Here is a 15,757-nt window from a genome sequence, read left to right on the forward strand (position 1 = left end):
TCTAGCCCTACACTTGGGTGTATCACTTATTTCATTTTAGCAAGCTCTGTACATTATTTTGATAGTGTACAAGTTCTTACAAATGCAGTCATTACAAAAAGCCAAATACACAGATTTTATACTAAGTTGTCATTATACAAGTCCCATTGCACAAAATCGTTGGATATATTCAACTAAATAATGCATTTGTAATAACATGTAAACATGTTATTTAATACAAAACAAATATAAAGCAAAAAAGTATTTTATGTTAAACTGAGGATTTTCAGATTATCTATGTGCACCAGGTTCTGTACAATATACTCAAGTCTTTCAAAACAGTCCTTGAGTCTAAATGTAGAAAACTTCAATAAAATAGTAATTCTCCAACCACCCTTCTGTTCCATGTTCCCTTGAGTCCAGGCCTACACATTTTAGTCATTTAGCAGATGCCCTTATCCAGAACGACTTACAGTTAGTGCATTCATCTTAAGATAGCTAGTTGGGACAACCACATAATCACAGTAAGTACATTTTTACTCATAGCTATCAGCAAAGTCAAAGCTAGTTTCTGTACACCACTTTGAGATATCAGCTGATATAAGGGCTATATAAATACATTTGATTAGTAAGAGTGCGAGTCTTAGGTCATGAAAGGCTTTTCTTGGATGGAGGGTACAGGGGGCTGCAGTGGGATTATTTAAAATATTATTTGAAGAGTTCATTTTCAAAACATGGGCAGGGACTCTGTCCTAGCTTCAGGGGGAAGCTGGTTCTACCATTGGGGTGCCAGGACAGAGAAGAGCTTGGACTGGGCTGAGCAGGAGCTGCCATCCTGTAGGGGTGGGATGGCCAAGAGACCAGAAGTGGCAGATCAAAGTACTTGGGTTGGGGTGTAGAGAGGAGAGCAGAGCCTGAAGGTAAAGAGGGGCAGTTCCTCTTGCAGCTCCATAGAATCCAACAACACTGCCATCTACTGACAATATTATTTATTACATCTTTTTTAGTTACAATATTTTTTATTCGTAGACAGAAAAACACTTATGCCTACCTAACCAAATGTTAACATTACATTAGTCCATTATAAAATAAATTACTCTAAAGGGAGCCAACAAGTATCTGCATGCATTTTGTGGATAGAATTGTGATCAATCTTTGCAGAACAAATAGAAAACCTAGGTGCAAAAGCTGATAAGGCAGAAATACAAACATTGTAAAAATGCTAATCAGTAAAATTGAAATATTTTCAGAAAACTTATCTTAAGATGCTTAGTCAATGCATCAACATACTCAATACCTACCCCTCTAGGACAAAACAGGAAAACCTAGGAACATTGTCATAAAAATATAAATGACATGTTATCACTGGAATTATTGTATTTTGGAATTAAACATTCAATACAGAAAATAAATGCATTTCCTGCAGGTAATAAAACATTACATTCATTGCATTTGGAAACTATACAGACACCTTGACTTTTTCCACATTTTGATACGTTACAGCCTTATTCTAAAATGTATTAAATAGATTTGTTACCCTCATCAATCTACACACAATACCCCATAATGACAAAGCAAAACCAGACTTAGAAATGTTAGCAAATGTATTATACCTAAAAAAACATAATTACATTTACATAAGCATTCAGACTAGGGCTGCCAAAGTTAACGTGTTAACGCGTACCGTTACTTGACTTAATTATTTTGATAGCGTACAAAGTGCTTACAAATGCAGTCATCACAAAAAGCCAAATACAAATTGTATACTAAGTTGTCATTATACAAGTCCTATTGCACAAAATCGTTGGATATATTCAACTAAATAATGCATTTGTAGTAACATTAATGTAAACCTCCCTTCTACACAGTTTGGCCAGCTCTAGGAAGAGTCTTGGTGGTTCCAAACTCCTTCCATTTAAGAATGATGGAGGCCACTATGTTCTTGGGGACCTTCAATGCTGCCGACATTTTTGGTACCCTTCCCCAGATCTGACATGCACTGATAACTGTGGGACCTTATAGACAGGTGTGTGCCTTTCCAAATCATGTCCAATCAATTGAATTTACCACAGGTGGACTCCAATCAAGTTGTAGAAATATCTAAAGGATGATCAATGGAAACAGGATGTATCTGAACTCAATTTCGAGTCTCATAGCAAAGAGTCTGAATACTTTTCATTTTTCTACATTTGCAAACATTTCTAAAAACCTGTTTTCGCTTTGTCATTATTGGGTATTGTGTGTAGATTGATGAGGATTTATATTTATTTAAATCAACTTTAGAATAAGGTTGTAACGTAACAAAATGTGGAAAAAGTAAACGGGTCTGAATACTTTCTGAATGAACTGTAAATATGACAATTCAAATAAGAGTTCTACAAGCTGAAGTTATGCAATGCAATACATTGGGATTTGGAAAGCAATTCAGTCCAACTCAGCCCATGTTCTTTCTAATCATTGCAAGAGCAGCCTCCTTCTCCTTCAAGAGTTCTTTCAGTCGTTTGATTCTCTCATGACGCTTGATTTCTTCAGGGTCCATGAGTGCTGTAGAGCAGAGATAACTGGTTGGGATCTCTCCAGCTGTACTACTTCCCTGCTCACTCACAGTTGAAGGACATTGGATCTCCACAGATGTTAGCTCTTTATCATCCATTTGAGCCTTTGTGGACTTTCTACCCTTTCGTTTAGCTGATTTTGCAATTGCACTGGTACTGCACCCTGAGTACCTGGTGTTTGGTGGTTTAGATGAACTAGGCTCCTCTTGTGAAGTGGATGATGAGCTCATTGCTTTCTCTTGTACTAGTGTTCCAGTCACCCCACATGGACATGCTGTGCATCTTTTCCCTTTTCCCCTTCTTCTTCTAGAGTTCGGCTTTATGTTGCTTGCTGTGCCACAGAGGGGCCCAGGAGCGCAATTCATAGCTTCAGCATTTGTTTGTGGGTGGACAGATGGAACGGGTGAGTTTGAGCTTCTTTTTGAAATATGTACTGGATTGATTTCTGGCAGAGGATGGGAAGGGAACCCTGTTTCAACTGCGGTGGAAATTAGATCATTGACAGTCGGTTCCTCATAGCCAAATATATGTTCAGCATCAGATAAGATGTCTAGCTGAGGACTTGGATTGGTGAGGGGCTGCATTTCCAGCTGAGGAGTTGGGCTGGTGAGGGGCTGCATTTTCAACCGAGGACTTGGGCTGGTGAGGGGCTGCATTTCCAGCTGAGGAGTTGGACTGGTGAGGGGCTGCATTTTCAACTGAGGAGTTGGGCTGGTGAGGGGCTGCATTATCAACTGAGGACTTGGGCTGGTGAGGGGCTGCATTTTCAACTGAGGACTTGGACTGGTGAGGGGCTGCATTTCCAGCTGAGGAGTTGGGCTGGTGAGGGGCTGCATTATCAACTGAGGACTTGGACTGGTGAGGGGCTGCATTTTCAACTGAGGACTTGGGCTGGTGAGGGGCTGCATTTTCAACTGAGGAGTTGGGCTGGTGAGGGGCTGCATTTCCAACTGAGGACTTGGACTGGTGAGGGGCTGCATTTCCAGCTGAGGAGTTGGGCTGGTGAGGGGCTGCATTTCCAGCTGAGGAGTTGGGCTGGTGAGGGGCTGCATTTCCAGCTGAGGAGTTGGACTGGTGAGGGGCTGCATTTCCAGCTGAGGAGTTGGGCTGGTGAGGGGCTGCATTTCCAGCTGAGGAGTTGGGCTGGTGAGGGGCTGCATTTCCAGCTGAGGAGTTGGGCTGGTGAGGGGCTGCATTTCCAGCTGAGGAGTTGGGCTGGTGAGGGGCTGCATTTCCAGCTGAGGAGTTGGGCTGGTGAGGGGCTGCATTTCCAGCTGAGGAGTTGGGCTGGTGAGGGTCTCTGTGTTTTCTGAACTTTCAGATGCATTTTTTACTTTTTCTATTTTCAGTCTTTTAGCATCTATTGGGCAACTACCATCCTTCCTAGTTGCAGAGACCTGTGAAACAACAAGGTGCTTCATTTTTAGAGTGGGGAAATACAGTAAGTAATACATCTTGAAAATGCTGTTCAAATTAATGGTACAACAATATACATTTTGTCTCGAAATTCAACCATGACAATCTAATAGGCTAAGGTAGACCAACAGTACCTCATGCATTAGTACGCTTTAGAAAAGTAGAAAATCATCAGTTACCTCTGTTTCCTTGTGTTCCCTCTTTTTTATCAAAATGTTTGATCCCTGTAACAATTTGCGAATAGCCTCTATGGTACGTTTGTTTGTGGTCCCAATCCGAGGAAACACCTTAGGGATAGCCTTGGGTTTAGCGTCAATCCTCTCCAAACATATTTTCACATCAGATGTGATCCCAAACATCTGTTTCAGCAGGCCATCACAACTTTCCAAGGATTCCATGTCCAACACAGAAGTCCGCTGCTCAGGGATGGGATCGGATGAGCTCTAAAATTGGGGAATGATCAAGATTAAAAGCCTTTGTGAGTTTACTTTATTATACTGAACAAAAATATAAACGCAATGTGCAACAATTTCAAAGATAGTACTGAGTTACAGTTTATATAAGGAAATCAGTCTATTGAAATAAATGTATTAGGCCCCAATCTATGGATTTCACATGACTGGGCAGAGGTTCATCCACTTGGGAGCCAGGCCCAGCAAATCAGAATGCGTTTTTGCCCACAAAAGGGCTTTATTGCAAACAGAAATACTCCTTGCTCCATAAAACTCCCTAAAAACTTGAGACATCTATGGCATTGTGTTGTGTGACAAAACTGCATATTTTAGAGTGGCCTTTTATTGTCCCCAGCACAAGGTGCACCTGTATAATGATCATGGTGTTTAATCAGCTTCTTGATATTCCACACCTGTGAGGTGGATGGATCATTTTGGCAAATGAGAAATGTTCACTAACAGGGATGTAAACAAATTTGTGCACATGAAACATTTCTGGGAAACATGGGACCAACAACTTTACATGTTGCGTTTATATTTTTGTTCAGTGTAGCTATCCTACCGATCATGTAGTAATCTGAGTAGTGGGTTGTCTTACCTTTTCCTTGTGAGTCTCCATTTCTGTTTGGAGAGAGGTACTTCCAGTTATGTTGTCCATTTCTTGCGTGGCAGGATGGTGCTGGCTGTTTCCGATTCCCTGGTCAGTGGCATCATCCTGGACATTCCCCATTTCTTGGGTTGAGGCACTGGGATGACTGCTTCCCATTTCCTTGCTAGTGGCATTACCCTGAATGTTCTCTATTCGGATTCCAGTTGCACGGCCATGAAATCTTTGAAGAATTTTCCTATACTGACCAGTGATGTTATGCTGGCGGGAGTTCAACTCTTGGCCTGTTGCACTACCTTGACAGCCTGCCATGTCTTGGGCAGTGGCAACGCTCTGACACTTTTCTATTGACAGGCCAGATACTTTGTTCTGACTATCCACTATCTGGCCATTCAAATGATCTTGACTGCATAACACTTCTTGTTCAGCTTCCAAGTCATTCAGCATATGAGCCATTTCTTTGTCTTCTTCAGCTACTTTAGACACTGTTTTGGGTGGAAGGTATGAGACAAATATTACATTGGAGTCTTCGTCCTCATCGACTTCAGACTGTCTTAAAGGTTGCCTTGTTACGTCCCTTGTTGATATTGCCTGGTACGTAAGGTCATCTTGGGGATCATCGTCACAGAGGTCAATGATGTCATCTGGTATAACAATGTGTTTAGGATCTGGTCTGGTTTTATTTGACAATTGTGATCCAAGTGAGGAGCTTAAGGGTAGGGAGGGCGGTAAGCTGATTCTCTGATTGAATCTAACACTTTCTGCTGCCTGTGTGGTGGAGTCACCCATGTTCCTACTGGCCTCCAAGGGCTTTGATGGTCGGTTACAAAGCTCAGGAGTTTTCTTGGCCACAAAATACACCTTCCCATTGTACATCACTAAGGCATTGTCCTTCTCTTGGCCAATTTTTGTCTGACTCTCTTGGGAAGGTGAACACTTTTTTGCTGTGTTTTCACAGGGTTTGGTGGCTTTTTCCATCTCTGCCAGAGTTTTCAAAATATCTGAGGTCATAGAAGAGGAATTCACAGGAACAAGGCATGGAGCAGGTGAGCCATCTGTCTCCTCAATCACCCACTTAAGAGGAGTGACCGGTCTTTTAATATCCTTAGCAGTAGTAGAACATGGTGTTGAGCCTGATGAAGAACATGTAGAATGTGTCTGGCCAGATGACCTTGGAAGTCGGCTGAGGGAGAGGGGTGCCTTCTGAAATGTTGGACATAATGGAGTACCACCCGGTTTCATGGTTTGGACAGGGGACACATAAAGAACCATTGGCAAATTCGAATTTGAGGCACAGCTCGTTGATGAAGTAAATATCTGTCTCTTTATGGCTGGGGGGAGTGCGGATGCTGGAAGGGTTTTCACTTGAGCATTAGGAGGAATTTGAAGGTATTGTCCATTTGGAAGCACTGGAGATTTCACAGTGACTGGCAGCTGATCCTTATTCAAAAGTGTTAGCTCAGGTGATGTCAAGGATAACGCACTTTGGGGCTGACGCATTTTTGTTGTTACTATAGGAGTCTGGATGCTCACCGATTTATATATTCCTGTCAGATTGGTTGGATTTTGAGAGGTACTCATGTAAAATTGCCTTTTATTCACCGATTGTCCTTTAGCTGTGGGTCCCAAAGTACACATGTTAATCTTTGAAATTGATGGCACGTCCAAGGTAAGATCTCGTTGAGGTTCAGCGATGTCCTTCATAGTGCTTGTTGGTGATCGAACAAACTGTCCGTTTACTTTTTGAACAGGGATCAGTTTCATAACATTTCTCCCATCAGTTCCCACAGCTGGCATCGCTTGGTAAAAGACACCTGTCCCACTGAAAAGGAAAAATGTAATACATAAGCATTTCACAGCAAGACAGTTCAGGCAATTAAAATCAATTTCTTGAGCGTTTTGATCATCTGTCCCTATAATTTTTTTAAAATAAATAGGCCTTTGTGTTCGATACAATACACAAACAATACAGGCCACCTCTTAATTGAGATTAAATCAATGCAGTTAGATTTGCTTGTATAGAACAGCTGCTCGCTTAATCATGCACTGACAGATCACACTTTCCTTTTATTGAATCTCACTTCCTACTTATTCGTTATATTTTTCCTTTGTCTGACGTTTTTGTATAGGTTTTTGTTTGTGTTTCTTTAATACCCTCTAAAGCATCTTTGGATCTTTGAAAAGCGTATTATTATTATTTATAGTGGTGGCTGGAAGCTTGCCTGATGACACATCCTGAATTTAATGCCGCTGCTCTATAGATTCTTACATACATTTAGTCTGAAACTTCCATCTTTGAAGTCATTTGTGTGAGGGGTGTTCATTAGCGATTGGATCGTCTCTAATAAATCTAACCAGAGTATCAAAGAATCATCATGTACGCAAGCTCTGGCCCAACCCATCGGTTTCTGGGACCAATTAGAATGTGTTCTCATTCTAGAAATCGTAAGGGGAGGGAGGAAAATCCAGAATAATCGTGGAGAAGAAACGTCAGTTGGCCGGGGCGATGTGGATGGGTAGCCAGGCAAGCGGTTAGCCTTTTTGTTTTTGTGGGATTCTCCTTGCATGGGGCCAATATCCATATGGTTCCATGGTTGCCATATGGAATGTACATATGGTTCTGTGGTTGCCATGGCTTCGTATGGCAGCGTTGACTGTTTACTCCTGCTAATTTAATCTATAATGAATAGTTAGAATTGGTTTCTATGTACACATTTTACATCAATTTTTATTTTATGGTAGCTTTAGATGGTAAATATATAGAAATTCTATCCCAAAATGCTAAACTGGATGATTAATCAGACTTTATAAACCTGCTCAGCATCCCAGAGCTACTCATTGACATTCTTAAGAAGTTTTCAAAAGAAGCAGACACCCATTACTTTGGACTTCAAGGATTTCCTCAATACTTCGCCAGAGAAGGAAGAGAGCAGGTCATAACTCCGGCTATATCCAAACTGTTGGATATAGACCCTCCTCTGATCTGATCCTAAATACCAGTAAATCAAACCTTTGGACCACTCAACAAGTTTTGCAAAAGCACATGCCCAAGGAAAGTAAATACTGCCAACACTCAGTGCTTTTATCAAACGCACAGTCTCTCTTAAACAAGTTGGGAAATTTTGAGTGGAGAATGAGTGAATCAAAATCTGACATTGAAATTATTTCTGAGACGTGGTTTAGTGGCAACTCACCCACTGAAATGTTTGACATTTAGGGCTTTACAACTTTCTCCCGCGCTCCTGAGGAAAGGAATGAGGGGGAGTGGCCATTATGTAAACAACAGCATCCCTGCATCTTCAGTGCCACCTGAGTTAGTGCATAAGGATTCATACTGTGGGTGGGCAGTATCCAGATGTTCATAATGTTCCTGTACCATACCAGCGCTATTTCTTTTCAAATGTAAAAATGATAAATAAATATTTATTATTTTTGGAGCGTTAGGGTCCCAACAAATTACTATCAAATTCCCATAGCAGTCGCTAGCTAAATGCTAACAAGCGCAAGCGAACAAACTAATTGCAAGAATAGACTGCCATCTCAAATACTGGAGCCCTGAGACAGATATAATTTATTTGGCACATCTTAGATGGTTAACTTAAGTTATAAGCAGTGAGGTTGCATACAACACAAAAGCCCCTGCGACACGGGGGGCATAGAGCTTTAGGGGGCCCAGGGACGGTATTGACAATCATACAGTCTATATTTAAGAATACCCCGGTATACGGTATATCGCTAAAGCCTAATTCATACAAGACCATACAGACTGCCCAGGTCTTCACACGTGTTGCAGTATGTGCAGTGTACTCTCCACCTGACTCACCCTATGCTGAACAACTCATTGCCCAGCTGGTAGCCTGTTGACTCCCTGCAGGTAAAACACCCTGCTATTGAAGTTATCGTTGGTGGTGACGTCAATCAAGTGAGCATGGACAAGCTGTGTAGAAGCCACAATCTTGAGCAGATCCATAAAACCATAAGGGGGCAAAATATTCTTGAACTGATGATCATCCACCTATCATCCGTCTACTCTGAACCTGCCATTTCTGACCCACAAGTGACCACAGTGTTGTTACAATAACTTAAACTGAAGAGGTCCAAAAATCATACTGTCAGAAAGGTATTCAGGCCACTGCGAAACTCAAGCACGTGTTCATTTGGGCAGTGGATCACCTCCCACCACTAAGTCCCACCACCTCGAAGTCCGCTGCCATGTATGCTTTATATTTCCGTGATAAGCCATGGATAACCCCAGAGATAAAGGCAATGGTCAGAGACCGCCAGAGAGCATTCCATAACCAAACCACAACCCTATGGAAGGAATTAAGGAATAAGGTGCGAGGGAAAATGTTAACTGCAACAGCAAGATCCCGCCCAGTGGCATAAGAACATCAAAGACTTAACCTCTCCCAAACTGAGGCAACCTGACAATAGACATGGTACAGCAAATTAAATTAATAAAGCACTATCAAAAGCAGGGATAGTAACCGGTTCAGGGAACAGAACCAAAAACCAGAAAAATACGTTTTTTCCCCCAAGGAATGGAACCTGGAATGAAAGTGCTCCATACTGTTTCGGAACAAAATGTATTTTAAAAGCATGGGAACCAGTTAATAATATTATTTTACAGTCCAGGCATTTTTTTCTAGTCCCACAACAAAATGCCTACCTATGCAAAGCCCTTACTCGGTCACTCAGAAACGTATGTCTACCTGCATGCTGAAAAACTTCAGGCTACATGTGTTTCGGCTACCTGACCCTCAATGCTAGTTAAGGATTCTATAGGCCTAGTTATTACGTTTCACATTGGATTTATTAACTACAAAAAAGGTAAGACATGTTTTTAATTCTGGTGCCGCTCTGCACATACAAGCTTGTTAGCTAGCTAGCCCAGCATGTCAAGCCTCCTCCTCAACCCTTTCTTGCTCTCCCCACCTGCAAAATGTCAGTCGCATATTGCGCCACAGGCTACATTTGTCTGTCCCTCTTGCATGTAAACAACTAGCTTGCCTGCTCTACCCGCACTGATTGGTGAAGTAATTTAATGAGCTAAATGTAAAAAACGGTTGATTTCACAGGTTAAAAAAGGAACAATATAAACCGGTACTTTTTTTTGGTTCAAACTGGTTAAAAACTCTTGCTGGTCAGAACAGTGGAACGAAACGAAAAAAAGGGGTTCTGTTCAGGACAAAATTATTGGAAAATAATTCTGGTTCCAACCCCTGATCAAAAGTAACAGTCCCTACCACCCATCAACCCAGCACTGCTGCCCTCCATTTTACCAGCACGCCCTGCTCCAACAGTCCAAACCTGGGAAGTCTACAGAAAGCTACAGAAGGTGAAAACCTATAAAGGCAGCGGAACCAGATGAAATCCCAGGCAGACTAATAAAGGAGTTTGCATATGAACTGAGCAGAACACTGGCTGACATTCTTAACCTGTCTACAAGAAGGCATCATACCTGACTAATGGCAAGAAGCTATAGTGGTCCCCATTCCTAAAACCAAACGACCCTCCATCAGTGAAATACAGCTCACTATCTCACTACGCAAAGTAGCTGAGAGCTTTATCACAGAATGGGCTCTGACCAACATCCTAGCCCAGATAGACACCCAGCAGTACAGATGTCTACAAGGCTGATCAACAGCACACTGTCGGATGGGTCTAACCAACAAGCTCTTCAAGTCCCAGGATAAGCTTAGTTCCACCTGTTCCCTGGTGACCACTGACTTTGGCAAAGCCTTTAGCCGTGTCTGCCACAACCTCGCCATCACCAGGATGTTAGAGCTCGGGCTTCGACAATCGCTCGCCAGATGGATATGCAACTTCCTCCCTAATAGACACCAGGTGGTGAGGTATTATTGTATGCTGTCTGAGTGTCAGTAATCTTGTGGCCTACCTCAAGGAACTCTGCTTGGTCCGCTGAATGTTATTGCATACATCAGTGCAGCCGGGCAATCAGCAGTCAAGCAATGGAAATTTGTGGATTACCTTAATTTATTAGAAACAAGAACACCAAAATCCACTTCCACCATCCAAGAAGACCTGGCTGACCTGGAGAAGTGGTCAGTGGGGAGACACATGCTCCATGCGCACTTCACTAAGTCACCACCCACAATACCACCTGTCAATCAACAACACAGAACTCCAGAAGGTAGAGGTTATCAAGATCCTAGGAATCTTCATTCAAGGCAATCTAAGATGGACAACACAGGTAGAGCACATCTGTGAAAAGGCCAGCCGGCGTCTGTTCCTCTTCCGACGCCTTAAACACTTCCACATCCCTAAGAAGGACTTGGTAATGGTATTCACCACCTACGTCCGACAAGCGGTGGGATATGCTGCCCCAGTGTGGCATGCAGGGCTAACCAAGAGTCTGACACCATCGAGAAGGTCCAGAGAAGAGCAGTATGCATCATCATGGGCACAGACTACACCTCCTACTCAGATGCACGCACCAATCTGGACCTTCCATCACTCCACAAACGCAGGGAAAGATCTTTCGCAAGAGCTAATCTAAAATCCTTTCCCTACCACCACAGTTTAGTTGAGACCCACTCCTCAACTAAACTGGAACGGAATCATTGCAGCACTGAGCGTTTACGTTTTAGTGCCATCCCAGCCATGGTTCGCCTCAACGATTGACGATAAAACTATTTTTTCAATTTCCATGTTCTATTGTCCACAGCCGTTGTATATCGTTTTAATATTCAAATGTTCGTTGTACTCACAATTCAGAATGTTGCTGCCACTTGTACACTGTTCTGTTGAAAAACACCCTCTCAATATGTCAAGCCCAGATTGTCAAAAAGTTATCCCTTGCCAGGCAGTGTTACTTTGCGAGGTGGGATATAGGTTTCCTATTTCTTTGTGCGATTAGCAGCTATGAAACAAAATAGCAGAAATACCTTGAAAACAGCTACTGCAGCATTTTTCTAACCCTAACTCACACGTACTCATACTTGACTTTTGACTATTTATTTGCAAATGTAATGCTCACACTGTAAAGCCCTGAAAATTGACCACCCGCCAACGTGGCTGGTGAAATAGACAATCTTACCCACCAATATCTAAGTCTACCCGCATTTGGCAGGTGTTCATTTTATGCCCTGCTATTATTCCCTACCACGTTTGTGAAGGAATAGTGGCAACGTCAAACATAGCTACTCCAAACCAGTTGATGGCGCTATAAAACCTTTACCAGTAAATTTACTGAACAGATTAATTTGAATTGTTATGCGTGCACTAAGGAAGGATTGTAGCTAGTATTAATGATAGAATAAATTCACATGGTGGCGCTGTTGCAAACATCTTTGCTATTGTGCTAAAATTTGAACACTGCCAGTAAAATGTTCCCTGAATCAAGTGTGTGTGTGGTATTCAAATAAAATAAAACAGTTGTGTCTAGGAACCTTCGTTGCTACTTGCAGCTATATTAACAACTTGAATTTGTAGCACGATGATTGATTTTATAAACTCATTGCTTCAATCAGTAGTAGAAGAGCAATATTGTTATAGAGCAGTAGTCCATTGTTATAGTCTCTGTTATAGTTCAATACATGTGTGCAATATGATGGATAGCCTTGCATAGCCTAATATTTCCTTTCATTGTTGGGGAGTAACTTCAGTTCAGTCTACTTTCAGTGTAGTTCAAACTCCTGATGTAGGCAAACCCTTGTGGGACATTGATTACAGTATGTTGCCCTAATCCTGTAGAAAACATATTGGTAGCCAAAAAATAATAAATTGCCAATGTATTATTTCAATTAAAATAATTAAGTTGTCCAGTAAAGCCAAATATAAACTGGGCGGTGTGGAATAAAGCTGAAAGTGTTCTAAATGCCAAGGACTGACAGTCCATTACATCCAAGAGATAGGCCACATTTTTACCATATGTTGAAACTGTATATTGTTTCCATTCTTGCTGTTTGTAAACAATGGAGTAACAAAACCTTGTATATTTTGGGTTATGATAAAAAAAAAAGAGGGATAGAGGTTAGTCTTTCAGAATCAATGGCTTAATATCAAGAACTTAAATTAACATCAAACAGCTTCCCAAATTCCAGACTGTACATTTGTTTATTTTGATTGCACAGGACTGGGTCTTTAAAACTTCTTCTGGATTGGTGGCCCCTGCACGGGACGGTTGAGCTAACGTAGGCTAATGCGATTAGCATGAGGTTGTAAGTAACAAGAACATTTTCCAGGACATAGACATATCTGATATTGGCAGAAAGCTTAAATTCTTGTTAATCTAACTGCACTGTCCAATTTACAGTAGCTATTACAGTGAAAGAATACCATGCTATTGTTTGAGGAGAGTGCACAATTTTGAACATAAAAAGTTATAAACAAATTAGGCATATTTGGGCAGTCTTGATACAGTTTGAACATAAATGCAATGGTTCATTGGATCAGTCTAAAACGGCACATACATTGCTGCCATCTAGTGACCAAAATGTATATTGCACCTGGGCTGGAATAATACATTATGGCCTTTCTCTTGCATTTCAAAGATGGTACAAAAAAAATACAAAAGAGCAGTTTTTTCCCTTGTATTATCTTTTACCAGATCTATTGTGTTATTCTCCTACATTCCTTTTACATTTCCAAACTTCAAAGTGTTTCCTTTCAAATGGTACCAAGAATATGCATATCCTTGGTTCAGTACCTGAGCTACAGGCAGATAGAAAAAAGGGGCGGATCCTTAACAATAGCTAGGCCTAATCTCATTGTTTTAAATCTGTCTAAATTTTAAAGCAGCAATCAGCATTTGAAACAATAACAAACCACTCTCAAATTCATAGAGTTATAGATACAAAGACTGACCATGATATTAACATTCTAGTTTTAACCATGTTTTGAGGCTTTATTCGTGTTTGTTACATTTACTTGAGTAAAACAAGGTTATATTTTGGGTTCTGATGGGATAGTTGAACTAAACTCATGAGGTATTTAAATTATACAAGTTATATTCAAGAATCATTGGGTACATATTCATTTATAAATCCAAAAATGGATGTAGCTGTCAGATTGTCCCTTAAATTAAATGTATTGCATTTGAATAGTTTAGGCAGGGCTAGGCTACTTCCTTAAATTCCAATGTAATCCTTTCTTAAATTCACCCATTTCAAAAAAGATTGAGACCCCAATCCTCAAATGACATGTTTTGATACACAGATTAACTGTTTAATCTTACCTGCGACACGCGCCTTGAGATGCCATCGTTTTGCCTTGATTACTGTATGAGATATTCAAGTTACTCATGCTATCCAAGGAAGCTAGCTAGGTAGCTAGCTAACTTGTCTATCGAACCAGACAAAGTCGGCAGTGTGAAGCGCCAAAAAGCAGCGGGAACCCCTTCTTGTAGTTTATATCAAGTTACATGCATGCCTAACAGAAAAATCTGGTAACGTCGTAGGCTATCTAATGTCTGGTAACGTCGTTTGTTGACGGCTGCGCCATCTAACGTTAGCTAGCTAGCCTAGAGCTGTCGGTCTCAGTGATTGAACAGCTCAGGCCAGGGTAACGCTCGTTACGTTGCTTTTGTATAAAGGACTGTCTAAATAGCTAACTCATCTAACTTACATTAGTGCCTACCAGTGATGTACTTTCTCCTGGAAAATAATGTCACTTTCCAAAACTAACGTTATCCAGCTGACTAAATAACATATAGCTATCGTCAATCAATTTCCGTAGATATCCTTTTTTTTGCGTTACACTTCCGTGAAACGTTACCAGGGTGCACGTTCAAGAAATTGAATAATTCAAATTCATCAACATCATCAGAATTCCGCGTATAAAAGGCTGTTTGCAAGACTCAATTGAGACCAGTATTTGTATCAAACTGTAGAAATCAATACATCAGTATATTTCTCTCATCTCCATTCAACCCAGAGGGCGAACAGAACAGACCAAAACAACGTTCATAAAACATCGACGATCTTGAATCCCCACTTGAGACGGCTACAATAATATAACATAACTTCCGGGGACAATATACAATTTCCGGTGTGATTTGGAGACATCTTCGGGCCGTTTGAAGAAGCAACTGCTCATGTTATGTTCAGTTATTTAATTGTACCCCTCCCCCTCCCCTATAAGCTTGCAGGGCTGGGTTTTCATTGTTTGCAGGAAGCAAATAGCCTACAAGGTAGCACTAGCAGTGTGTTAGCGACATATATAGTTATTTTATTAGGCTATAGGATGTCTGATAGGGTGAATCGATCAACACATTTTCTGTATTTCGGGGGCATTAATTATGTGGGATCTTTGAATTTTCCAGGGCAAATTCCTCAATTTTAAAGAGGTGGCCTATTTTTATTCAATTTATGTGACATGCAGCAGAACAATATTCCTCAAATATATTGAAACACTAGCCATTTTATAAACCAAACATTTTGTTGAAATGAACCAAAACGTTTTAGCCTTGTGTCCTAGTCATGGGGACAGGTTTCCGGTCTGGAAGCATGCTTTCCACTGTGCTTAGAAGGCACTTTCGGTACTGCAGTTTAGTCAGGGGCGCCACCTTGATTTTCGAAGTGGGGGGGCATAATCAGGTCAGGGTCCTCCCCCAGAAGTTTTCGGGATATCTAAAGCTAATTTCCTGCATTTTTACACAATCTAATATGCCAACTCTATTTAGAACAAAAAGTAAGCAAAAATGTCCACAGTCATCAAACTGGGTAAGAGATCAATATTAAATATGCTAACTTAGGGATAGGTGTCCCGTCAATGGGGCAGTTGCA

The 15,757-nt window shown here is 41.1% G+C and overlaps 1 protein-coding gene across 1 annotated transcript; it reads right to left on the reverse strand.

Moving 5' to 3' along the window:
• Window positions 1–953: 953 nt before the first annotated feature.
• LOC139557186 (uncharacterized) lies at window positions 954–14,957 on the reverse strand. The gene is made up of 4 exons (XM_071371653.1): window positions 14,209–14,957; window positions 5,001–6,831; window positions 4,130–4,393; window positions 954–3,931 (listed from the first exon to the last, which is right to left on the reverse strand). Exons 1-4 carry the CDS (start codon window positions 14,274–14,276, stop codon window positions 2,414–2,416), a joined length of 3,681 nt encoding a protein of 1,226 aa, XP_071227754.1. The 5' UTR covers window positions 14,277–14,957; the 3' UTR covers window positions 954–2,413.
• Window positions 14,958–15,757: the final 800 nt, after the last annotated feature.

The sequence above is a fragment of the Salvelinus alpinus genome, chromosome 28 (assembly GCF_045679555.1).
Source record: "Salvelinus alpinus chromosome 28, SLU_Salpinus.1, whole genome shotgun sequence".
Lineage (NCBI taxonomy): Eukaryota > Metazoa > Chordata > Actinopteri > Salmoniformes > Salmonidae > Salvelinus > Salvelinus alpinus.

Bases quoted from the DNA above. Each gene is read 5' to 3' on its own strand.
- LOC139557186 (XM_071371653.1), bottom strand. From the start codon at position 14,276: ATGAGTAACTTGAATATCTCATACAGTAATCAAGGCAAAACGATGGCA. The intron at 6,832-14,208 runs GTAAGATTAAAC...TTTCCTTTTCAG, and splicing joins TCTCAAGGCGCGTGTCGCAG to TGGGACAGGTGTCTTTTACC. The intron at 3,932-4,129 runs GTAACTGATGAT...GTTGTTTCACAG, and splicing joins GGGAACACAAGGAAACAGAG to GTCTCTGCAACTAGGAAGGA.